We start from the raw sequence: 27,693 nt of genomic DNA on the forward strand, positions 1-27,693 counted from the left end.
ACAGTTCTGGGACTGATACAAGTTGTTTGGAACAACTTGTGGGTGAGTAAATGATGACAGAATTTTCATTTCCGGGTGAAATTAAAGTACATTTCTATTGGTTGCAACATGACTCAGACTTTAGTGCTTGCCAAATTCATAGATCTCCTAATGAAAATAGCTGCTTGTGCAGCCCTATTTTATGTACCACTGAAGTAAATTCTGTTTCACACCCCAGAGTCAGTTCACACCCCACCTCACTCCTTTCAATCTCCCGGATTAATGTTGTATCTGACTGAATGTATCCGAGAGAAAATGAAAGTGAAAATCCGAGTGAAAATGCTTAAGGACAGTCACCACAGACTTTGCTGATGACAGTATGACGATGTAGTTGACAGCAGAAAATCAAAGTATACATTTAGTCATCCCATTCTCAAAATGTGTGCAATGTTGGAACATTTGTTGAAGCCTGAGCCTGTTGTTCTCTACAGGCATTTCTCACAGTTTGTGAATGTAATACAGTCCAGAGGCAGACTTCTCACAGTCTGTTGCACTGTCTTTAACAATTGTCTCTGAAATTGAATCAGGTGGGTGTGAAACAGACCGTCTGCGTCTGTGCTCTGAACCAGAGCTTTTACCTCATTCAGTGAAGGCCTCCCAAACCTAATTAAACCTTTTGGCTTGAGTCTGATTGGGCCTGTTTACACCCGGTATTGAGAGCACTTCAAATGAGTTTCCTATTACCATATGTGATTGAGTGCTAAGGTTAATAATGTATTTGGGAGTCTCATACCTGCAGTATTTTTTGTTTTAGATCGGCCTCCAGTTCTAGTTAATTGAACACACTCACCGTTTCTCTCTCTCCCTTCACCTCAACTCCCTATTCCTCAGGCTTCCGTCAGCCCTCTTCCCTTCACCTCGGTGGATATCCTGAGGAAGCCACCCTAATGAGGGTGTGACAGGACCCCGACTAACTTCTGTCCACCCCTACATATCCTCTAGTCTGAGTCAAATGCTGCTCATGTCCGCAGCCCTCCAGGGTGCTGCAACCCATATGTCAACCAACTTCTATCCTCACATTTCTTTAGAGGCTCATTTCCCGGGGTTAGTTTTATGTGTCCTAAGCTGAAGGCAATTTACAGATTCTGTTTTTAGTTGTCATTTGTACATGTGTCAGGACATGTATAAAGATTGTTGCCATTAGCATTCTTAATAAGTTATTGAAGACAGATGTAGACTGGCAGTCTTCTGTCTGAGAATAGTGCCACTTTGTATTTGTTGTGCCGTTTGCTGTTGGTAAAGTTAAATTTATTATTCTAGGTAAAAATTCTGTGTTCTCTCACCTTGGTCCAAATCTGTATGATGACTTCTTTGGACTTCCAATGACGAGGTTTACTGTTCATTCTTCGCACTTACAGTAAATTGAGACTAGAAATTCCAAGCTTGAAAAAGATGCAAAAACAGAAGTGGTATGCAATCTACTCTCACTTTGAATATCATTCATAAACCTAAACCCTGGAATATGTCAACACATTTGTCAAAGTGCACAAGCACTCAATATAAAGTTGTGTCTGAACCACTAATGGATTTCTAGACTTGATGGAATAAGTTGAGAATGAAATGTGTTTCCTTCGATTTGGGTGCTTTGAAAAGTTTTTATCAGTTCTTATTCCACAATGAAGCCTGCATTAGAATATGTTTAAACTGTTTTGTTTTAGGGCAATGTGTCCTCTGGCTAAAGGAGCCAGCAGGGGAAAAGTGATCTGATCGTTGAAGAACTCTGTCAGAAGTACCTACAAACAGCTTGAAGTCAGTAACGGTTTTGGTTTTAAGTAGGGATGGGTACCGAAACCCGGTATTAAAAGAGTCCCGGGGCTAAATTATGAAAGACCGGAGCATCGATAAACTCCACCCTTATCGGTTCTGCTTTCGGTACTGGAGAAACACGCGGCACGCGCAGACTTGGCGTCTCTCAAACTAAACAGATGAGCTGTTTAAATTTCACGAGCGCGGACAGTCTGTGTTTGAATGCCTTTGAAATTCGTATCCGTCTACCAAAACAGCGCGTCCCCAAAACTAAACGTATGAGCTGTTTTAACATCACAAACACGCACAGCTTGTCTCTCTCAAGCAGAGTCATGCCTGGAGTCGTGGCTCCGCACTGCAAGTCTCCATGCGCGCGTCTTCCAAAACAGATGAGACATGCGCGCAACCTATATCTATTCGTGTGTGTCTAATTTCAATTGTATTAAATGATGTGATGCAACACATTTTCTACTCGTTTATATAATAATAAATAAATCTGCCCAAATAATAGGCCTATTTGATAACATTGAGAGCGTAATAAGTTGTCGCTTTACTTACATACATATGACAAACATAAGAATCTGTCCATTAAAATACACATTTAAATATTAAAAAAAAAAATTGTTGCTATGATGAACCAACCCACTTCTTTTAATACTGCTGGTCCGCGCTGAATAAAATTGATTTTACATTGCAGAAAATAAAGCAGTGTTATTATTGTAATAAATTCTTTGAACATTTGAAAATATAATATAATTTTCTTTGAAAATTTGATCTTATTTTTTTTTTAATAAAAAAATATCCAAAAGCACCGATAAGAAAACCGTTAAAGTACCGGACCGATAAGCAATATCGATAAGAGGTGTAATACCGTTAAAATCTTAATGATACCCATCCCTAGTTTTAAGGGATTCTATACCGCAAGCAGAAATATTCTTTACCCTTTTGAAGACCTTTTCTGCAATGGTGTGTTTTTGAGCAGGTGGTCTGAGCAAATATAGATAATTACTCTCTCTTTTTGTCTTCATTCTGTATTACTCTCTTTTTGCTGATATGATATGTTTAGCTCTGTCACTCAACATTCCACTTGGTATTTCTCCATCTTGGCTAAGGTTTCATGTTGTGATATTTGTCTCCGGGCAAAATTGGCACATCACAGCTTTGTGACTTTGCTGAACGGTTGTCTTTTCAACTGAGGGAAGTGTAAATCTGTGGTTTGCTTATGGGAACAGAGAAATTTACACATTTGGCTCTCATTTCACAGAAAAAGGTTAATGTGTAGGCATGCATAATCATTGGTAATATGTGATCTGTCTTTCTTCCAGTCATTGCAATCCACTCCTCAAATGTTCCTGAAAAAAGAAAATACGTTAGAATGTTGTTCCAAAACACACTGACTTCGGACCATGTCGTGGGTGGGTCAGGAGGACTGATTTTGGAAAACTGAACTCAGGGTTTTTCCTGGCTCAAAATGAGGCAGTGCCATCCTCATATTGTACACACACACACACACACACACACACACACACACACACACGAAGGCCTACTGTACCTTTAAGTGGCTTAACCAAAGTGACTTTGACATACAGTATTAAGAGTTCTAATAAAATTAGATGAAAATGACAATTATTACGTTATATAAAACACTTTTATTTAACCAAACAGAAATGTTTTTTATCAAACATTTTCAACTAACTTTTTTAGCCCACAATAGCCAACTGAATTAACCAGTCTTACTAAATGAGCAAAGCTCATTCACATCTTGCATTCTCTGTGGTTCTAATCTGATCTGGTTTACTATATTTTGGCGAAAATCTGGTTTACTATATCATTTTTGATTGAAGTGGAAACCTATTTAATAAATAATGTTAACTTGACTGGATGGTTCATTTCCACTTTAAATGATTCAATGATTCACTAGTGACTGAAAAGTTCCATAGTTTAAATGAATCGGTTCAAATGAGTCATTCGTGTGCGAGTCGTTCGGAACGCAATGTGCGTTTATACTGGTGAACTCGCTGTGTACAGTATACGCTGATTCAACGATCCAACTGCACAGCTAAAGACATTACAATGATGTACGTCATGTTAATTTAAGACATTTCAAGAAATTAAAGGCGGGATGTCCGATTTCCGAATTACGCTTGTTTAACAAAGTCGGACCGAGTACCAAAACAACCTTGTAGCCAATCAGCAGTAAGGTGTACAGTGCACAGATGGACATTAGTCGAGCCGAGCGCTGACGAAAGCGAAAGATGGGGGTATGGGTGTGTCTGTTTTGGTGATTTGAATATCAACAACGGCTAAGAGAAATCAGACACCCCGCCTTTAAATGCAAAACAACAGCCGTGAAACACAGCCAGCTCTTGTTCTGCAACTCTTTTTAGCGCCTCAGTGTGCTGATAACGAAACAGCGCCTCCACTGTGGCGTAATGTCGCAACTGCAGTTACAAATGACAGTCTGTTAAATGCACGCAGCATTTCTTGTGAAGACATAATTTTGGCGAGAGTCTGAGGTGGCACGACATTTGACGGAGGCGGCCGCCTCCAATTTCTCTGTGCAGGAAAAACCCTGTGAACTGTAATGAAATGTACTTTTACATTGTATCCTAGATGTTGCAACAGTAAAAAAAACATACAAATCACTGAACTCTCTGTGGTTGTAGAAGTATATAGTGCTGTTTACAGTGAGGGAAATAAGTATTTGATCCCCTGCTGATTTTGTAAGTTTGCCTACTTACAAACAAATGAAGGGTCTATAATTTTTATGGTGGGTTTATTTTAACTGATAGACACAGAATATTTAAAAAAATCAGGGGAAAAAAATGTTATATAAAGGTTATAAATTGATTTGCATTTCAGTCAGTGAAATAAGTATTTGATCCCCAAGCAAAACATAACTTTGTACTTTGTGGAGAAACCCTTGTTGGCAAGCACAGAGGTCAGACATTTCTGATAGTTGGTCACCAGGTTTGCACATGTGTCCGGATACATTTAGTCCACTCCTCTGTCAATCTTTAAGGTTTCTTGGCTGTCGCTCAGCAAATTGGAGTTTTAGCCTCCTTCACAGAGGTTCTATAGGACTAGGGTCTAGAGACTGGCTAGGACATTTAATGTGCTTCTCCTTAAGCCACTATTTGGTTGTCTTGGCAATATGTTTTGCGTCTTTGTCATGTTAAAGGCTCATCCATGACCCATCTTCAGTGACCTAGTTAAGGGGAGGAGGTTCTCGTCCAAGATTTTACGGTACATGGGCCCGTCCCTCAGCCCCTCAATGCGGTGAAGTCATCCTGTATACCTGTAGCAGAGAAAAAGCCCTAAAGCAGAATGTTTCCAACACTGTGCTTCTCTGTAGACATGATGTTCTTGGGCTCATAGTCAGCATTTCTCTCCCTCCAAACACAGGAGTCCATTTTGGTCTCACAGCAGTGCCAGCACTTTCGCCAAAGCCTTTTCTGAATCATTTTTATGTTCATTGTCAAACTTAAGACGAGCCAGGCGGGCCTTCTTGGGCAGGAGGACCTTGCGGGTGCTTCAGGATTTCAGTCTACTGTGGCATAGCGTGTTACCAATGTGTTACCAATGTTTTGCTTGCTAACTGTGTTCCCAACTGTCTTGAAATCATTAACAGGCTTCTTCCGTGTAGTTCTGGGCTGATCTTTAACATTTCTCATGATCATCTTTACCCCATTGGGGAAATATTGCAGGGAGCTCCAGAACAAGGGCATTTGATAGTTATTTTGTATATCTTCTATTTCCAAATAATCACACCAACAGTTGTCTCCTTCTCACCAAGCTTCTGTCTGTAGCCTATTCAAGGTTTGTGCAGGTCTCCAATCTTGTCGCTGACATCCTTTAAAACCTATTTGGTCTGGACCATGGTGTTGGAGAGGTTGAACTGGAAGATACAGATTCTGTTGGCAGGCATCTTTTATATACATAACAAGCTGATTTAGGAGTACTTTCTTAAAGTGACAGGACTAATCTGTGGTCCATATAGGCACATAACCAATCTGTGGAGCCAGAATTCTTGCTAGTTGGTAGGGGATCAAATACTTATTTCACTGACTGAAATGCAAATCAATTTATAACCTTTATATAACATTTTTTCCCCCTGATTTTTTTAAATATTCTGTGTCTATCAGTTCAAATAAACCCACCATAAAAATTATAGACCCTTCATTTGTTTGTAAGTAGGCAAACTTACAAAATCAGCAGGGGATCAAATACTTATTTCCCTCACTGTAAATATATCCACTCAATTTATTAACAAGTGCCCAAAATATAATACTAATAATTCTTATAACAATATCAGCCTTTGGCTGCAAGTCCAGCTAGAGATAATAAACACAGTATCTGTCTGGCTGCACCTCAAACGGTTTCATCTGCTTGAAGTCACGTTTTTAGTAGTTTGTAAACTTGTCAGAGAACATATTTTGCGTATTTTATATCTCAGTCTCTTACTAATTTGGATCAACCTTGTTCTCATAAAGCATCGATGACTGTATGACTTTTCTGAGTTTTGTCCTCCCTTTTCTCCATTACGCTACATCATGTTCCTCTAGCCAAATCAGTACCATCCCAAAATAGGGTTTTTGTGGCTAACCAACATAAAATGTAATTCAAACAGATCCACATTTTTGGATGAGTCAGGACATTAAAAAGGCAACAATAATCCTTGGTGGTTTAGGTGTAGTATCTACTGAGGTTTGAAGAGGTCTGTGTTGGTTTGCATAGATACAGTATACAGTATGTTTGCTGATTTGAAGTGTTTGGTTTCTCGGGCTGGACAGCAGAGTTCGGGCGGTGCTGTTTGCACACTCAGTAATTCATGTTAGCTAAACAAGACAGCAGTCTGTCTTTATCTCAGAGCTATCAGCTCACATGAAACTAACGTTCTATCAAGAGGCAAACAAGGTTTGTCCCACACCTCCACTTTCAAAGTCACTCTGCATATGAGGTATGAGCTTTGAGTTAGTGCAGTAATCAAATTAAATGCCCAGCTGGAAGCAGCAGACTCGGTTCAAACACGAGGGCTCGCAGCATTACCTCACCGTAGGCCTGGAATGTCTGGAATGATAATACGAATTTGAGGCATGTGTTGTACAGATGGAGCTGACTTCTGATAGGAAGAGTTCCACTCTGAAGAGCGGCACTAATCTTGACATTTTGAAATGGACCTGATTTCTGTCAAGCTGCCATAAAAATATCAAAATTTAAATAATGAGTTTGTTGCTAATTGTAGTGTCCGATTTAAGTGAATTATGTTTGCCGTCTTTTGATATATGACGCAAATTGATATTTAACTAAATTTAGGTAATTTAGGGGGTGTTATTGTTAATATTGGCGCTGCATTGTCTTGGTAACTTGATTTATTTGTAGGCTAAGTGCAATCTGTATGCTGTTTCTTTGCTTGCTTTTATTCTTGGTTCCTATATAATAAAACTATAAATCTATGAGTCTAGTTTTAAGATTGGTATAGGGTCTTGGATCTTGGTTCTGGCCTTTCTTCCACCATCATTTAATGCTCTGCACTGCGTCTGTCCTGTCATTACAGCAAACATCTATGGCTTAGTTGACGTTGGAAATTTTTTATTTTGTCTTGGTTCAGCTGCTCTTTGCAGTCTCTTAAAAAAGTGAATCTCTGTAGGTTTGAATGATCTCTCTTTGGCTCTCTCTTGTCTTTTGTGTTTCACATGAGACATTTCTGTGATTTAATTTCCTGTGACGATTTAATTGCACATCCAACAAAGCTCAAACATTCAGATCATGTTTTGCCAAATAGCTGGAGTTGTTCCGCAGGCCGGCAGATCGGAATGCAAAAGCTGGAATTTCTCAGAGAGAGGAGCGCACCGTTGGGAGGCTCGGGATTCCGAGATCATCTGTTTGGAGTGGATGAGAAATATTTTGTAGAGAGGAAGAAACACTTTACCTTTAATCCTGTTTTGTTATTTCTAAAATTCATAATTATTGTAAATTATGTACTGTTGTGAATATTACATCTGAATATTCAAAATAGAGATTCATTCACTGCTTTTCTATGCAGTACAAGTCTTACAGCTTTGCCCTTAGTAAGAGTAACACTAATTGCATAAGTGCATGTTTAAAACATTTTTACAAGTGGTTGTTTGGTTGCGCGAGAGGCCCGGGCCTGTACACACAATGACCGGATGTGTGTGTTTGTCAGCACGGTCCTGCGCCGGAAGAAGCCCTTTGAATGACTTTCAATTCAACAAGATTTTAAAGGGCATCTTGTAGTAGCAGGACACATCCAGCACAAGAAAAGGTCGAGCTTAAAACTTAAGAGTCTTAAACTTAGAACGTTTTTTTTATTAACAAAAAGTTATGACACATGTGGCTATTGGATATAATTAAGTTTTCCAAAGAAATTGAATGACGCTAATCTCTACTTTTGAGTTAAGGACCTTTTGGTTTTATGCAAGTTCTTGTGCAGGAGTCTGAGGTCATTTGCTGTTACGTGTCACATGCTAGTTGATAAATAGGATACACCCACCCTTACACACACACACACATACACACGGTCATGTTGAAGTCAGAGCCAGGCAGCACCACAGTTTTATGTGTGGACTCACAACAAGACAGCTGCAAAGGTCAGAGAAAGTCATAGTGCTGGTCACACATAGTGATGGAGGGGAGGGTGTGAGTGCTTTTACTCAACACACACACACACTTTTGAGTGTTACAAAGCTTTGAGCATAACAAAGTGTGACAACATTGCTGTTAACCAATAGTGTGGAAATCATCATTTGAAGATGGTGCTTTCATAGATTCATAAAAATCCAGTGGTCTCGGAGCAGACTGTCACAAGTGGAGTTGAAAGTAAAGGAATGTTCAGTTCTGCTAATGTTTGACTGTTTTCGTCTCGTGGCAGCAGATGTGTACAGCGTGCTCAGTTGTGGTTGCACATGATTGCATTAAATTGTTTTTGGCTGGGGCCATTCTCGCCACCCTCATTAAAATCACGTGCCAGTGACACGTTTTTAATTAAATGCTCCTACATCTCCTCTTGTCTGAATGTTTGTTTTTGTGTGTTGGTGTGTGCGAGTATGCACTTCTGACTATGTGCTGCTGAGGCTGTAAATGGGGGAGAGTATTGCTAATGAGAAGAAATGAAGTTTGCTTACAAAGTATCAAAGTATAATTCATTGTACATTCTTAACATTGCCTATCCCATTCTTAACTATGAAAGATTATGTTCAGTGTTGTCTCACTCATATCTCTTGTTTGTGTAGGACGGCTCGCTGGGTAACATCGATGACCTGGCACAAGAGTACTCGGAGTACTACAACACATACTTCAGTGACGTCAGCGATCGGATGGAGGAGCTACGGAAGCGGCAAGTCTCTCAAGAGGTAGACATGGTGAGTTCAGCTGTGCGTGTTATGTGAATTACACATACTTGCTTTTATGCAGCTTTGGATGTTTTTTAGAGTGACCAACACGTTTGTAAATCATCCACAGTCAGTAGAAAATTCGGCCAAATAAATAATTTACCCATAACTGAAAATTCAGTTGTGGAACACAATAGAAGATATTTTGAGAAGTGGTTTTGTGTCCATGCAATGGAAGTCAATGGGACCCCAATGTTGTTGGGGCACCAACGTTCTTCAAAATATCTTCTGTGTTCGGCATACAAAAGAAAGTCATACAGGTTTGAAATGAAATGAGGGTGAGGAAATGATGATGGAATTGTTATTTTTGGGTGAACTATACCTTTAAGAAATGCACGTACTTTGACCCTGGATTTGATTGATCTTGGCGTGTCTGGGCTTTTGAAGTCAGATGAGTGAATCTGACAGTCATTAGCGCAATGAAACGCATGTTGTTTCGAGTCAGGTGGAATTCTGTATTAATGAACTCGAGCGTTTTTTCTAGAAGTTCTGTATTTGTTTTTCAAGTACCCTTTCAGTAAAGTCTTCCAGGACAAAATTCTTTAATCAGTTCATTTAGAATAATAAATTAGAGATGGTAAAGCGATTAGCAGTGTTTAATCTACTTGCTTTTGCAATAGCAGTTGTTTTGGTCGTAAACTAGAGCAGCTGTTTCTTTTCCATTGACAACGAACCACAAGCGCAGCTAATCACAAAATTCCTTGATTTTTTCATCACTTCATTGTACAGAATAGCCATTGTAACCCATGAGCTAAAAGAAGGAAACGGTTGTCTTAATCTATTACAAAAATGAAGACAAAAGCGTTGATCCACTGGCCTCTCTCCATACGTGTATGGATTGTTCTGACGGAGCTTTGCGTTTCTCTTCTGCGTCTCAAAGCGTCTGTGTCTTCGGGGATGTAGGGTAGTGGGCCACCCAAGGTTGCTAAGAAACCGCCGGGCTCAGTATAACATGCAGCTGGGCTTGGCAGAGTCCAATGAGAGGATTTCGAGAGAATGAAAGAAAACATTCTGAGAGTCGTGCTCAGCTGTGGTGCTGGGCTCAGGCAGGAACCAATCAATCTCTGCATTTGGATAACAGTGGGTATGCCATTGTATTGGATTATTTGGGTTTGGGTTATTAAGGGTTTCTCTTGCATTGTATAAAATAGATACCGACAGTGTTGGGTAAGTTACTCTGAAAAAGTAATAAATTACTAGTTGCTAATTACATATTCAATAGTGTAATTAGATTACTGTACAAATTACTCGCTCCAAAAAGTATTTAGTTACTTATTACTAATTACTTTCTATTTCCCTAATCAACCTTTTATTTAGTTAAGTGATTCAAGGATAGACATGAAATGACTCTTTCAATTCATTCAAATAAATAATATAAACTACATAAAGTACTCTTATTTACTGACCAATGTATTAAAAATGTGAGAATTATACATTAAAGCATTCATTTTAAAGTTAGTCTTTGAATTTTGATGTTAATTCCACTATTGCACACACATATATTACACAAAGTATTTAGTTTAATTACATCAAAAGTAACTGTAATTAAATTGCAGAAAATAAGAGTAATCCCTTACTTTACTTTTCAAGTGAAAAGTAATTAAATTACAGTAACTAATTACTTAGTAACTAGTTACACCCAACACTGGATACCGAATGCAAAATTTTGTCTTGTGTCCAGTCATCCGTATCAAATTAGGAACAAATAATTTATGCAGAAATTAACATTTTGTGATGTTTTACATACTCTTGTTGGTGTTGTTTTGAGGGTAAATTAGAATAAATTGTTAGGTTTGTGTGCACTGTTCGTTCAAAGAATTGTCATTCTGCACAACATCCCATAGCACTTATTTTAAGCCAATTCAGTTCTATTTAATCTATTTTTTATGTTATAACTGTTTGCTTGTCTTATGTCTGGAGTGTCCAGCTCCACACCCTGTTCTGTGTAAACTATATTAGTCATGGATGAGCACCTAACCCTGTTGTACAGTCCCACCTAAATCAACCCCGTGTGACTCAGCTGTGTTTACATAGTCGTCACAATTCATTCCTCTTATTTGGGGGTGTTTTGCTTCATTTCAATGAGGATCTCTTTCGTTTATTGTTTTGAGCACATTATCTTTTCTATACAGTAGTTAAAATTACAATGAGTACTTGTATATTGTATATGTGCAGTGGTTATACCTGAATTGGCTTGGTTTGAAACTATTGTTATTATCATATAAAAAATAGACTGGTCATATATACAGTAGACTGGACTGGTCTACTGTATAATGCAAGTTGCTTGATATAGCTGCTTGTTTATAAAACAGCTCATTTATTGTATTCTAATGGTGTTGAATGATATTGGATATCAGCATACCCATCATTACTTGCAGCCTGTGAATCACACCCATGCTGATTTTAGGACTCTTTTTTTTAGCTTGTGTAATTTCTGAAATTGTTACAATTAAAGCTTATTTTTACAACCTCTGTTGACTCCCTTAAAAGGATTCTCCATTAATTAGCTAAAACTTAAGTAGGGCTGAAACGATTCCTCGAGTAACTAGAGTAATTCGAATACAAAAAAATCATCGAGGCATATTTTGTTGCCTCGAAGCTTTGTTTAATCCATTTAACTACAGTACACACGGAGCACTGCGTTTCCCCACGGACCGTTATTACTAACGCACAGCCCGCTAAACTACATGTTACAGGGCTCTCAAGTCTCACGCATTCACCACGAGACACACGCATTTTAGTCTGTTCACACGCTCACACGTGTCTCTCATGCTGATAAATAAGTGATAGCTTATTGAAATGGTGAACTGCTATTTTACTTAGTTTAAGTCTATTTTGAAACTTGTTTTCCGGCTGCATTGAGTCCATCAAACTAGATTCGGATGCCAAATCCTGTTATTTACACATGCAATCTGTCTGTTCTGCGTGTATGAACTGCACACGTGCTACACGCGTGATGGTCATAAATTTGTCTGCGTCTGCGCTGAATGAGGACATGAACTTCACCTCCAGAGTTGCTCTGAGAGTTTATTTCACGAACATGTTATTGTTTGAGTGAAGAAACAAGACATAGTAAAAAATAAGTGTCTTCTGACAACCTGCCAAAATAAAAGTCATAGGCTATATATTACTATTTAATAGTAAAAAAAGAAACTAAAACTAATTTATATAAACTAAATGCATCACGCATAAGCTGAAGTTAGTTGTTTATCTTTGAAATGATTCTTTCTATTTTTATTCATGTTTCTTATTTATACATTTGTATTATATTGCATTTTGAATTTAATATGGCAATGCAATGTACTAAATGGGTTTAGTTTTCACAGATATTAATGTATGCAATTTCAACAATAAAAACTTTAATTGTTCTAAAATGGAAACAAATGTGTTGTTTAACTCATTTAAGAGACCCGTCTTATTTTCTCTTGTATATTTAGTATTGCTTTTTAATAAAGAAAAAGTACTTATTATCCGAATACCCAATTAATCGATGGAAAATCAGTAGAATACTCGATTAGTAAAAGAATCGATAGCTGCAGCCCTAAACTTAAGATAGCCAAAAATCAAAGCACAAGATAAAACCCATTCAGAAGGATTTAGAGCTTACATTGAGTGCGAGCAAAAATATGACTCCCTATCCTGACTTTGTTTTATCAAAGGATGTTGTGGTAAGTCCAGAGCAGAGGGTGTTGCCTGTCAACAGAGACTCTAGTCTGAAGCTAATGAAGTCAAGTCGGCCAAGTAGGTCATCCCTTTATGTCTTTAGTTTTGCTGGTCTTGTGACTCTTTCTGGAGTTTAATGGAAATAGGGACATTGTAGGAGTTCCTGGCTGGAAAGCACGTTAGTTAATGGAAAGATTTGGTTGGATAACAGTGGGAATTTTCTGGGAGTTGTTTAGCATTCCATGTTTAAGTGCAGGAAAGGCTGTGATGGTCTGGACAGGTTGCGATTTGTTTAGTTGTTAATTCTAGAGGATTGTATTGTGCAGATTTGATCCATATGGGATGGTGGTGAAGGTGCAGTGATCACTTGATATTATCAAGTGTTTTTGGCAGTCAGGTTCTGGCATGACGCTGTGTCTGGAGCAGAAGGTGTGAATGAGAGTGGACACTCTTTGTGTCTGAGCAGGAGTGGCTGCTGTCCAGTCTTGCGTGTTGGGTCCCTGCGGACTGTAACAGGTGATTATCTTTGTGCTGATTGGCTGTTTAAAGGCCAAGTTAATGGCTTGATATTTCAGCTTTGCCTTGAAATGTGATGTCTAAATGGTATCAGAAGGGTCAAAGTAGTGGTACTGCATGTCCTCATGTCCTCGCCTCTTCTGTGTTCTGCTCTCTGCTCCCCCCCCCCCCCCTGTGTTCTCCTTTCTTCTCCTCCTCTCTCTTATTATTCTCTAACTAATTTCCATAAACACTGTCACCCGGCTAACCTCACTCCCAAAGGCATGTAACCTTGTACTTGGGGCCAAGTTGATGATAGGCCGTCAGCTATCGGCTCTGATACCAAATGAGGGGAAAGGTCACTAGCTTGGACTAGAGGCAACAGTGAAGGCTATTGTCAGTGAAGCAATGAATATTGTGATCCATTCATACTTCATACAGAATGAAACATAAAGCATTTCATAGTGAAGAACTGTTTTAAACATTGACAAATCTAGCCAGTTGTTTCTTCAGTGTAGGGCAAAACAATTGTATTTGAAGCCATGATGACTCTAACAATACTATAATAATTCTTTCAATTGAATATCTATAAAGAAACAATATATTTATACAGTGTCATAATGCCAGTGGCGTGCTGATTTGGAAACCTCGTTTCGCCATCATCTCCCAGCCGACCGTGGTAAATTTCAAGTGCTATTCAAAGCATTCTCTTACTTTCACTTCCTAATTTTATTGTCTAGTTCAGTTTGGGACCTTCACATATGCCCTAGACAATCCCTGAGTCCGTTTTGATGTTCGATTTCTCTTTCATTTCCTCCGATGTCTTGGCAGAGAGCTGCCAGTTTAGGCTTCCATATTTTTTCAAACGCTTCCTCTCTTTCGCTTCATCTCGCTGTGCTTTTATAAGAGCTACTCGATAACAAAGAGTTAGGAAAACATCCTCTACGCTGCATGTGTTGAATGGATAAGCCCTGTCATACATGGAGCAAGCTATCCGTGCTACAACACATTTTTGACTATCTCTCTCTTTAGCTGTTTGTACAGAGACACTCGCCTTTATTCAGAGAGTCTTTGATTCAAACACCTGGGATGTGGACTGTGTTATCGGTTATAAGGTTGAAAATCAGTTGTGTAGGTGGAATAGTAATGTTGTAGATAACACTACTTGAGAGAGAGTGCTTAAAATTACTGCCTTGATTTCCGTAAGACTGCATGTACAATACAGTGTGACAATGCAAAAAAAACAGCAACTTAGCATTTATCCGCCTCTAAAGCTTTTTACTGGGAAAGCAATGTTATTTCTGAAAACAGCTGAGCTACTGTCACATTACTAAACACCAAAGTCAATTTTGTAGCGTCACTTTACTTCCCATCACCGTTTCACACTTAATAATGATGAGATTTAGATGAGACTTTCCTAGACTGTCCCCGGAGAAACTATAATAACTATTAATAACTATAATCTGGGATACTCGTTGACCCCCCATTGGATTCAAGACCCCCATTGTTCACACCAATATTTGAAGACCCATAGTCCCCCGCTCATTATGTCTACCCAAATATTCTAGAGCTTGACATAAGTAGAAAGGTGTATATTTATTATGACAAAACAAAACACTTTCGATGTTTTAACTTATTTTAATGCTTGTTTTGTTTTAAGGTGGCAAGAGAGTTTGTTGACGCTCCCTTAGTGGGCCCAGGCCTGGTTAAGAAACACACTGCTATACTCCTCTGGGTAGAGCAAAAATAAATGAATTTCATCATTGCCATGATGGACAGACACAGCCATGACAGAAGAGGAAAAAAGTTGCAGACACCTTAATAAATAAAAAATATGTTCCTGTTACATTAGATTCAACTTTTTCAGGGGAGAATTTCTGTTAGCCTGTTTTTTATTTAGGCATGCCTGGTAGATCAAGGAATCATGCTCTTTCCCATGCTAAGGCTTTATGTGGTGTAGTCAGAGGCATGTTGTGGCATTTTCATTTCATTCCTGTTGGTCTCTGAAACTAGGTCATCATGGAAGTGAACCTTTGTTCGAGAGGTAACCCGCATACACGCACATCGAACGACTGGTGACTTTAACCAACCGTGTTCTGTACGTTGCCCAATTCTTTCTCAACTCTGAAGAACAATAAACCTGTTTTTAAAGTGTTTACTCAAGCATGAAAAACAGTCAATTTCCACCCCCGGTCTGGTATTTCCAGGTAGACCTTCTGAGCTAGAAGCCACGTGCATGGGATACCAAAATAGTGTTGAGCACAAAGCAGCACGCGCTGTAGGTGCGTATGTGTGTTCTATGTTTGTGTTAGACCAGTAGGTTGGGCTGGTCTTATTCTACAAGGACACTTTCTCTACCTCCTCTTCAACCAAAGTCTCTTGACTATACAGTGGGAGCCAAATTTTTCTCAAGAGCCAAGAGCATCCACCCACACAGCCACACTTCTGCCAGTCTCACTGTGTGTGTCCTGTCCTTTAGAATGAGACTCTGTATGAATTGTGTATAGCACCTAATTTGTCTCCATCAATCTAATTATTCCTGTCGTACCCCTGTGGAAGTCAGTCAGCTCGCAGACATCCAGGTCAGTTTGGCTGGTGGTCTTATTTTTAGACTGGGGGCCACGACCCCCAGTCTTAGAACCACTGATATAGAAAATATTAGGGATGCTTCATTCAAGATTTTTCTTGTCGATTAACAGTTTCTCGTCGTCATTGTTGTGCCGGATGTAAGCTCATTGACTGTTACTGTTAACCTTTTTAGGAAAAGTAATACCACAGTTGTCTAATTCAATTTTATTATTATATTATAAAATCAAATATGCATTTGAAATAGGGCTTCTCGATTATGACAAATATAATATTGACTTTGGAAACAGTAAATAGATAAATAAATAATTAACTTAAGTTAAGTTAACACTGGTAATAATAACAAATAAAACATAAATGTAAGAAAAAGATATAATAAAGTATGAATGCATACTGTCAAATAAATAATATACAAATAATAAAGAATTTGGACAATCCTGGAAAAATTTTCTATATCACATGTAGGTCATCTCAACACACAGTCACTCTTCTCCCCACCAGCTGCTGTCTCCCAAATAACTTCTGATTATAAAACTAGTTATGATTGTAATAGGCCTACCAGTTTATCTAATTGTTTAGATACTTGATACCACTGTATGGATAATGTAAAATAGACATGATCCATAAATTGGTATCGGTTATCAAAACGCACTTAAACTAAACTGTCTGAAGTGTTGTATACAATGTCTCTCTACTGTAGATGTGTGTTTTTATATGTGTGGTGTTGTGAAAGCTGTCAGTGTGTGGCTGTGGGTCTCACACAGACACAGAGCGTCTCTGTATGTGTTGTGTGTGGATGTGTGTGTTTTGGATGCCACTGGCAGCAGTTGTGTGTGGAGATGATTCTGCGTGTGCCAGCGTGAGCTTGTGCCCAGCGGGTATGGGGCAGCTGGTGATGCTATGCTCCTGATGATACAGAACACAGACCTGTGTGTGTGTTTACTTTGGCCTGTGTGTTTTCCGATGGGAACAAACTTGAACCCTACCCACTGTGTGTGTGTGTGACCTGGATGGCTCCACTTTTACAGAACTACTTCTGATTTAATACTTAGAAGCTTTCAGACTTCACCAACACAAGACTGAATCCTAAAGCAGACGGACGGAATGCATGTACATGTGCGTGTAGTTTTATTTCAATCACTTTCACTTTTCATATGAAGAAGACATGGGGCATAAGTGAATCATGACTGTAGTAATGTAATAGACAGTATCTGATGGGCTTGTCATCTACTGTTGAACACGTTGTGGGCTTTCAGAAGTGATTTACTAGAAATCAAGTGTAGTGTTCTTAAAACAAAGACTGTTAGCTCACGGTAGTGTTTTTAAAGAAGCCCTCGAGCTGTGGGTATTTTAAAAATAGCTGAAACGCACTTTCACATACACGTTGTGTGGAGAAAAAAAAGCGAGAGCAGAAGTCTTGGTTTGGGTGTGAGCGTAAGTGATTCGGAGTGTTCTGTTATGGGAACACCAGGGTTTTCGTAGTTGCATTTTTTTTATTTGGTGACTATAGAAAACATTGCTTGGAATACAGTAGATTTATCCAGAGTTACAATCAGCATCTAAAAGATGGTTTCACAGCAGTTTAATCTTTTGCATTGTTTGATAATCTGTGCGATCTTTCAGGTTTATAAAAAATATAAAAAGAACCAGCTCAATGGTGCCATCCTGCCATTACAAACCAGATCAATCGTTTTAAGATTTCAGCCAGTAGAAAAACAGGCATCTTCGAGCTGCAAGATTCTTTAAGTATGAGGTTATCCGTACAGTTCCAATTCATCCTGATTTACAGGCTTGTTACTAGGGATGCACCGAAACGAAAATTCTTGGCCGAAGCCGAGCATGATGTGAAACACTTGGCCGAAGGCCGAATAATACCGAACACCAAACATGGTTTTTTGCATTTCTTCTATTTATTAAGCCATTTTTTCACTATTGCACAAACTGAATAGTCAAAATGTGCTTTTTATAATTTGTCTTGCTTTTCAATAAAATACAATACAACTTAATATAAAATTGAGCAAAACAAAGTAAATTCAAACAAAATTGAGCCCTCTCCCTTCATGAATTCTCTCTCTCTCTCTCTCTCTCTCTCTCTCTCTCTCTCTCTCTCTCTCTCTCTCTCTCTCTCTCTCTCTCTCTCTCTCTCTCTCTCTCTCTCTCTCTCTGCGCTGGCCGAACCCCCCAAAATTCCCATTTTAATGTAAGACAGTGTTGACAGCTTTATATGTGATTTGATCAATTTAAAAATGGTTGCAATATTTTTAAGCATATGTAAAAAATAATAAATGGCTTTAACATTCGGACTCATTCTATACTTGTATGAAACCAATAGGGTGTCATTTCAGCAGACCAGATTAAGATGCATATCAGTTTATTCCAAGCCTCTGACTGCTTTCACACGCCATCATTATATATCATTATTTCACTGGCGTCCTCTTTCCAGTATGTTCTGTATATGGAAAGGTGCTGATTGACAGTCTTGGCTGGCGTGTTTGCAATAGGACTCATGCGTACTGTATTTCCAGTAGGTTTGGCTCAATCCACATGGTGTTTATTTTGAACACACTGCTCTCTTGTGCAGCCACACAGAACTGGCTGGTTCACTCGGGAGTCGCATGTGATGTGTGAGAAGGGGGTTAAGGGTGTGGCTTTTCTAACGACGACAACACGCTCGCGGCATATGGGTGTGTGACCTATTATCATTGCCTGCGTGAGTGTGTGTCCTTGTTCCTAACCCACGTTTTTTTGTGTGTTCCAGGAAAAAGCAGACACAAGCTCTGGATCTTTACAGATGTGCTCAGACATCCAGGTCAGTTGACCCACAATGCAGTGCATATCTGCTTTCAGACCTTTACAAAATTGCACAAACGACTATAACTAACACAGCACATTTTCATTCATGTCACCTCGGTAATAAATCACGTGTCCAGCTGTGAACGTGTGTAAATAAGTGCAATGTTGTGTTTAATTCATAGGAATCATTTGGCTTCAGCAGTGAAGTGTCCACTCCAGAGACAGAGAGAAAGTAAGTCACTTCAACTACTCGTTTCTACCTGACAATAAGGTCCAACTCTTGTTAATCGCCAATGGTCAGCCGAGATACACATCTGTTCACACCTAATGTAAGCTTTAATTCTTAGTTAGCTGGTCTGACCTGCATATGAGTGCTGACCTTCTCTAATACAAAATCACGTAAATACATCATCTCTGCTCTCCATCCCCCATCTCTCACTGTGTGTGTGTGTGTGTGTGTGTGTGTGTGTGTGTGTGTGTGTGTGTGTGTGTGTGTGTGTGTGTGTGTGTGTGTGTGTGTTTGTGTTTGTGTGTGTGTGTGTGTGTGTGGTTCCTCTGTTTTGCTTCTTCACATCTTGGTTCTTCCAGGTTTCCTTCCTTCCATCTATTGTTCTTAGATGTTTAAGATGAAACTCACTGATTGCAGAGAGGAAGAAGAAAAGAATTTCTTTCTGTCTCGAACCTAATTCAATAAGTTTATAGTACATAAGAGTGTTGGTCAGGCTGAACTTTGTTTAGAATTATTAGTTAATTGAGTTAAACATGGTACACATGACATCATCTGTGCCCATACAATTCTGTAAAGGTCAGTTTGTAGTCAGTCAATTTCAAAATGTTTATGGGTGTAATAGAGTGTAGTAATGTAAGGGTAAAATGTGAGCCAAATCAGTTTTGACTTTCTTGTGTCTTTGTGTTTTTTATTTATGATAACAAATTCAAAATGGCCGTCAAAAGTGGTGACGAACACCAACAGCTATTATTATCTTCATTCAATAAATGGACAAATCATTTTGATTTTGATAGAATAATTTCCATCCCAAAGGGTTCAGTTGGACAGTGTTTAACTTCTGTCATACATAATGCAGTTAGTAAATGAGCGATGGCAAGTGTGGCAGGTAGGGTCGAGTCTCCATGCATGCATCCGTTTCTTTGGGGATGAGCCGTCCACGTGTCCCAGTGAAGATTTACAATCAGTGTTGTTATCCACACTCTCGGGAGAGGAGAAGTATGCAAAGATGAATGTAAAACATATGGAGGTGACACGTTGAAGCGTTTACATGCCTCATACCTATGCGGTCTATAGGGACAAGTCTACAGGGATGTGGCGTGCACGCGTGACTGGGTTTGTGGATTTTTGATCAATGTCTTGAGTCATTCACTCAACGTTTACAGTAATAAATATGTGGAGTTGAGTTTGACCTGCTTGTTTGAAAGATCTGACGTGATTTGTGTTCCATGTATTAGTTCATACGCTTCATCCGTAGAGATATGCGTAATATTATGTCGTTTTTTTTCTCCACTTATGGAGTTTTCAATTAAAGAGGGATGTAATAAGAGAGTGTGAATATAGGTCAGGACGTTGCATAGGTCGTAGGGATAATATTTTCTGGGTTCACTTAGGGTTTCACAATTAATCCTATTAGTATTTAAATCTCAATACAGCTTTGTATTATGATTATAAAACCAAATCAGATGTTAAAAAAGAGCATAGTGTGACATTATCATCTTAGAGCCACTCTAGACAAAAGAGTCGTTGCCAGATATTTCAACTTCCTGTCTCCTGAAGAAGCCCTGACCACCAGACGCTGCAGAGAAGCCAATGACACAGGAGCAGTTACCAGAGAAGGATGTGTGTTTGGTGTGTATAGAAACAGTCACGTTGAAAGGGTTTTCCTCCTAACATACATCTGGCTCCATTAAGTGCTTTTTAACCAGTGTGTGCTAAACAAAATTCTTGCCACGTTTTTATGTGTGTGGCTTTGAGGAAATCCCCTAACCCCCGTTTACCATGACCTCCATTGAAGGTCACTTCCCGGACGCTTCCTTTGGCATCTTTGTATACGTGCACTGGTGTTTGAGGCCATGTGTGTTCTGAACTCTACCGCCAGGCGTGGGGAAATAAATCGCCCAGTCGTAGGAGACCAGGTGCACTTTGGGATACAAGTGTTCCTCTTCATCAGCAGTTTGAGAGAGGAAGTCCTCCCACTCCCTGATATAAAAGAGCAACTAACATGTAACGTTTAGTGACGCATCGCTGATGGGAACAACGTGATGTTCCATCTTAAATCGGTGGCGATGAAATGTTGGAGCAGCATTATGACTAATGTCATGTTTTGGAAAGCCATTTCCTGATCATTCTCATGTTGAAACACAACTGACTGAATGAGCGTTTTATTTCATTTAGGGTCTATGGAGAAAGTAAAGATGTTCCAGCGAGGAATGTTCTTCCATCACATTCCTCAAATAACATCTCAGCAGGCCAGGGATTCCTCCATTTCAGTGATTGTAGACATGACAGGTACAAGGAATGCAGCACGTGGGACTTTTTCTCTGCATGTGCAGCACCAGCTGAACTAATAATGATACGGGCTGGGTGATACGGACACTGGAATTAACATTTGAATCATGATTGATTTGAAGATTTGATAGATAGTTTGAACTCTTTTACATGAACACTGACACTGCTTTTGCTGCTGATTTGGTGTTGCTTAAAGTAACAGTTAGCAAATAGTAATTCTCTCACCTTCGTGTTATCCCAGATGTATGACTTCATTTCTTCAATTGAACACGAACACATTATTTTATAAAATCTTATTTTCTTATGTGGGACCAAGTATGGACGTTCAGAAAGCGCAAACTTCTGTTATAAAAGTAATCCGGACGACTCCACTGGGTTAATAAATGTCTTCTAAAGCGAAATGATACGTTTGTGAGAGAAAACTGTATTTTGAGCTTATTTAACGGAATTGAAATGTGGGGATCTGAGCACTAAATTTAAATATGGTGGCACAATAACTTAATCATATTTGTTCTTGCATGTGTTGGGGGAAAAATGTCATAAGAGAACCAAATTTGAAGGAAAGTCATTAACATCTGGGATGGCATGACGGTAGGTAAATTATGTGAGAATTCTCCTTTTTGGGTGAACTGTTCCTTTAATTTTGTTTGCAGGAAAAATCTTTGCAAACACATATTCAACATGTCACCCAGCCACTGTAACAATACAAGACACCCCCAACAAAGCAAGAAACTGTCCGACTGTAACATACTTTCATTGTACGCTGGTCACACAGTCGTAAGCCGTATAACTCTGTCAATAGCAGCAGTCTTGAATGGAGCCTAATTTACTGTGCTGCTTTTCAATAGAGCCTTCTTTGCATGGGTCGCAAGGCAGCATACTAGCAGGAGACCCCCTTTGGATTTCGTGTGCATTCTTTAGGGTGAATGAGAGGTTAACAGAGAAAGTTTGTGTTGTCATGGGAGCATAATGATATGATAATTCACACAGAGGCCTCTCTGTCACAAACATACAGAGGAACTCGCTGGAGGACCAGCAGTGACGTCTTTATTTGGGCTGATACGAGTGTGTTGGATGTTACTGTCTTTGTGTGGATCTGTGTTTTTTTTTTTTTGCACGAGTGCATTTTTTCCTTTCGCAGTCCATGTAATGACATGTAACGTTTGACCTGACACTACACACACACGTCTCTGTGCATGTCTGTATTGATATTTAGCAGCAGGGGAGCGCTTAGCAGCGAGGATCTCAAATGTATTTGGGACACATGGATAACAGATGTAACACAGACACAATGATAAACTGACAGGGTTAAAACACAGTCTTCCTGTGGAGAAAGCAGAGCAGAGGACATGGGTGCATGGTTTTGTGTGTGTAAAGTTTACTTGCACATCTATGTAGTGTTTACTTTAGTGTAGACTCCGGTTGAAATAGTTTTTTAACCCAAGGGCGAGAGTAAATCCCCCACCCCGACGAGAAAACCAAAACACACGCACTAGCATGCTTATACGTCCCCATCTGCAGAACATCCAGACGTTTCCAAGGGAATGTTTTCTTCTCCCTCTGTGCGTTTGGACCGTGTTGACCATCAGCTCAGTTCAGATGTTTCCTCTCATGAGGCCTGTAATAAACCCTCTCATGACCAGTTCACACAACATTTTACAACCAAGTTTGACAAAGTCAACCTGATCCCTGCCTCATGACCCGTGGGAATATAAACGGTGAATATATTTTCAGACCATGATGTTCTGTCAAATATTATACATGAAGATATTACTGTACATGAAACTGTGCTTTGATCTGTATTAATCTTCCTATTTGAAGGCCACTTTTTTGACTGACCTCAAACAAGTTTGAACATCTTGCGTTCTTTTTTAAGCTAAAATGAAGCAATCATGTAAACATGTTTTTCAACTACAATTTGTTTTCTGGTATTATAACAAGAATTGACTATAATGAGAAGATTATAAGTTTTCCGGTCATTATACAAAAATACCAGCAGTTAGAGAGCTGTGTGATAAAACGTATATTAATTTTACAATTGTCGTTGGGGCGCAAATAGAAAACTGTGTCATCATTCATAAAGTGTAAACTAGCTGTAAAGCATCAACTAGATAAAAAAATGGAGAAATGGGATGTAAATGGCTCAAATATGGTGTTTATAAGGTTGGTGGTGTATTCGCACTCTGTGTTTATCCAAAGATGAGTGTGCTGCTCAGTTTAACATCTCTCTGCTACTTTACATTTTGGTATTTTCCATGGGCACTGTGCCGCTGTGCCGCAGAATGGAAATGAAAACAAGCGGTGTCTCTCGCTCACTTTTTCTCCCTCTCTCAGTCGGTGTCTCATCTCATTTCTGATCATCTCAGGAGCATTTCATCCGTGCCCTGAGACCCTCAGGAACCTGACTGGTGCTGTGAGAATGGTGACACACTGCCCTCTACTGGGCCATGTGATGAATCAGTTGAATGTAGTTCAGGGAGTTGAAATGCAAGGTGGATGTACAGCATAGCTCAAATCAGTCTAATAGTGATCTTTGTTTTGTTGTAGATCATACACACACACAAGTACAAGCACACTCTCGGTCTGAAGGGAGATTGAATAAATGTTTACAGAAGAAACATCTGAAAATTGAAAAAGATCTGAAAAAATGTTTGGTAATAAAACACAATGTTTTTTCTGTGATTCTTTCTTCAGAATTGCTCTGCACAAGTCCAGCTCTGAGGATGGATCAGGTCTGTGCTTCATTTGAAACTTTCTCGGCTATTATTATGATGACCTTGAGGTTTCCGTGGAATGTTATTGGAATTATTTTGGATTCCATGCTGGATTGGAATGTTCCAGTGTTAGGGGTTGAAATAAACACTAACGCTTTCTCTTAGATGGCCAAGCATATATCGTGAATGTCACAAAAACTGACAAGAAATATCGGGGTCATAATTCACTCAAAGATAAATTTAGTCGCAGAAAGATTTAGGAGACCACTTCAAAATTATTATGTTTTTTGGAAACTTACTGTTAATAGATATGTAGTTCATTCTGTAAACTGCCTTCAACATTTCTCTCATATACTAAGTAAATCTAGTTTTTTATTTGCTGAAAATTAAACCAAACAAACGGTCAAAATAATAAAAAGTGCAATGTTTTTAGTTCTTGGTTACTGAAAAACAAATTCATGTTCCTTCATATTGAATATTTGATAGAATAACCCTGTTTTTTATCACAGCTTTTTTGAGTCTTGGCTATATATATTTATTTTAAACAATAAAGCTTTTTTTTACTTTTCAGACAACACAATTTAGCATTTTTAAAATTACTTAGACATCCTTCATTTATTTAATAGTCTACTGTAATCTAACCAGATATGCAAAAAACATGTCATTTACATTCAAAGTAAAAAATGGATTGGATTATTTTTATTGCTGCGTCACAGTGACTTTTATTTTGGGTTGAATATGACTGTCAGTTCTTTGTGAGATTCATCCATTTATGATGCTAGATGATAAATGTAAAGTAAATCCATTGACATTTAGACACTGCAGTGCGTTTATGTTATGTGTGAACGTTCATTTGTTTGTGAGTTCTGACGGCTTCCTTCTCACACAGGAAAGTGGGACAACAAGAAGAAAAACAAATCCTTCTGGCAGAACTTCCGAAAGTCACAGAAAGGGGTCACAAGGCAAACGTCAAAAGGTAATTCAAACGAATTCTCCCGCTTCCTCCTCTCATCACTCCACCCCTGTCTGTTTCACTTGCTTGTATCCCTTGTTCTCATTTGGTCACTTTGACCTCTGACCCTACAGGAGAGGACATTGGCTATGTGGCCAGTGATATCACCATGAGCGATGAAGAACGGATCCAGCTGATGATGATGGTCAAAGAGAAGATGATCACAGTGGAAGAGGCGTTGGCACGGGTAAACACGTCACATTAGCCCTGAACAACAAGACAACCTTCATTCATGTGTACTAACCTTTACTCACCCAGACTAACAATCGCCCGCCTACTTCCTTTCTTCCAAACATGCATACACACACTGACATGCATTAAAACACGTGCACTGACTCTGCATTGAAGGGCTGCAGTAGATTGATAGTGCAAATAATGTTTCATTAGAATGAAGGGCTTTTGGTGTCTAAATTCTGAAGTAGCGTTGGATTGATCGGATGGATCATCTTATGTTCTGTTTCACTGTTCAGATGTGTTTGGGTGACTGTGGGTCTCTCTCTCTCTTTGGTTTATCACGTTTTGACAGCATGATAATGAATTATCATCTGATCATAAACCTAATGGATGGTTCTAGAGTTTGCCTTTCCTCTCTCCACAAGGCCAACATTGATTCCTTTAACCAACTGTGCGTTCTTCAATCTTCAACATCTCTCCTGCAGTTGTTCTTTGGGACTGGTAGTTGATTTATGTCACGAGCAGGTTTTGAATCAATGCTAAGCCTCTGTGGATAGTTGAACTTGATAAATGCGTGTATGAATGTGTGTCTGTTCTCTGTGTGTTTCAGTTGCATCTGTACATTTCTTTTTAAACGTGAAGTGTGTAATTCCAAACGAAAATGCCATAATGACCTGTTTTTACATTGGTACGATCTAAGGCTGTCATTGGTTAGTTTTAAAGATAGTCACACCCCAAAACTCACACCATTGGTTGAGCAGACGTAAACCTACTTTAAAATGGGGTTTAAGTATTTCACAAAATTACACACTTCACCTAAGTGTTGGTACATGTCTGTGTGGTATTGTGTGATAGATAGGGCTGTGTGTTTGAGGGCGAGGGGCGGCTGTCTTTGACCTCTTGTTCTTCATAGTTAAAGGAATATGAGAGGAACAGACATTTGAGCTGCAGTACAGACACATCAGAGTGGACTGATGGACCCAGTCCCACTGTTAACCTCTCCTCCACCTGCAATGTAAGTACTATAACCAGCCATCCAGACTGTAGATCTGGGCACACGTGTGACTGTGTGTGTGTGCGTGTGCGTGTATGCCAGGGAGTGTTCGTTCGCTAACCTCATAAAGTCACATTAAAGTTTATCTTCCCCAACAGTGAGACTGCACTGTTCTGATGTTTGAATGTGTGTGTGTGTAATGTATATTTGAGGTTGAGGAGTTAAATCTCTGCAGACCTCACTGATGACATTTTACTTTATAAATGTATGCTGCGTAAATGTTTTAGCAAGATTTTAGATGCATTCAGTAATTTATGTATACTGAAACCTGGATTTAGCATCACACAGATGTGTTGGTTAATAGTTACTGATGCCCTTGCAGAATTGCGCTATTTGATATGAATTTGTTGTATAAGCGAAAGTGTCTGATAGTGGTGAGGTTACTAGAAAACAATAAGTAGCAAGGTAACCCTCTCCATGTTTAATTTAACAGCAGGCTACTGACTGGAATTATTTCTATAATGTTAATGTGTATGATTTTCATTGTTTCTAAAAATGACTGAAAGCACTGCACCTTCAGCCATAAGTAAAAAAAACAGATGAAGTCACTGATCTGAAAGCTGATGGAGAGGCTAGTGTTGATGCAATAGTCGTAATGAGCATCTGGTGCTGCTGGCTCACTGTAAGACTGTTAGTGATGATGTCATAATGAACATTAAAAGTCCCCTGTTGATGAGGTCATAATGTGTGTAAATTAAAGAATGACATGTGGACCCCTGACTTAGAAGCCAACAAACCATTTAAATCTGTATACTTTTTTGCCTTGAGTTTGCAGTTTGTGTGTGCGTGCGTGCACACCATGCAGTCATGAATAAATCCTTGAAGTAATTGGTAACAGTTTACCCTTTTGGAAAATAAGCCGCCAGAACATGAACATACAAATCCACACCGTTGTCATGGAAACTGTCCAGCTGTCAGCCTGTGCAAATAAACACACACCTCCCGTTCTAATGGTCAACAGCTTAACTGTCTTTGTGATGCTTTTGATGTTAACAAACCACAGCATTGCTTCGCTCGGCTTTGAGATGTCCAAAGCGCTCACATATACAGCTTGACTCACTCCACCCTGCAATGTCTTATGGACTTTAAGTGCATCTGTGTGTGTCTGGCCCATGTGATTTCATGTCTTAAAAGGCGTAAGAAGATATGTTAATCCAGTACTAATGGGTTTACCCTGACAGAAAAAAGCTCATGAAAAAATGTCAAGAAATGTCTGGGTGATGTTAAAACTTGAAATATGATAGATGGATGGATGGATGGATGGATGGATAGCGTAAAGATGGACAGACAGACAGACAGACAGACAGACAGACAGACAGACAGACAGACAGAGAGATAGATAGATAGATAGATAGATAGATAGATAGATAGATAGATAGATAGATAGATAGATAGATAGATAGATAGATAGATAGATAGATAGATAGATAGCAGAAGGACAGACAGACAGACAGACAGACAGACAGACAGACAGACAGACAGACAGA

The 27,693-nt window shown here is 39.1% G+C and overlaps 1 protein-coding gene across 10 annotated transcripts in view; it reads left to right on the forward strand.

Annotated features, from left to right (window-relative positions):
* Positions 1 to 27,693, forward strand: part of sash1a (SAM and SH3 domain containing 1a) — a 433,329-nt gene that overhangs the window by 381,935 nt on the left and 23,701 nt on the right. For 9 of the 10 annotated variants that reach the window (XM_057352047.1, XM_057352046.1, XM_057352054.1 and 6 more), the window contains 7 exons: positions 9,039 to 9,167; positions 18,700 to 18,750; positions 18,917 to 18,966; positions 23,947 to 23,984; positions 24,856 to 24,942; positions 25,053 to 25,165; positions 26,066 to 26,167. In XM_057352047.1, the coding sequence (XP_057208030.1) occupies positions 9,039 to 9,167; positions 18,700 to 18,750; positions 18,917 to 18,966; positions 23,947 to 23,984; positions 24,856 to 24,942; positions 25,053 to 25,165; positions 26,066 to 26,167 (570 nt within the window). The remainder of the gene's footprint in view (positions 1 to 9,038; positions 9,168 to 18,699; positions 18,751 to 18,916; positions 18,967 to 23,946; positions 23,985 to 24,855; positions 24,943 to 25,052; positions 25,166 to 26,065; positions 26,168 to 27,693) is intronic. The other variant, XM_057352048.1, reaches the window with a different exon arrangement.

Source organism: Triplophysa rosa, linkage group LG15, assembly GCF_024868665.1.
Source record: "Triplophysa rosa linkage group LG15, Trosa_1v2, whole genome shotgun sequence".
In the NCBI taxonomy this organism is placed as follows: Eukaryota; Metazoa; Chordata; class Actinopteri; order Cypriniformes; family Nemacheilidae; genus Triplophysa; species Triplophysa rosa.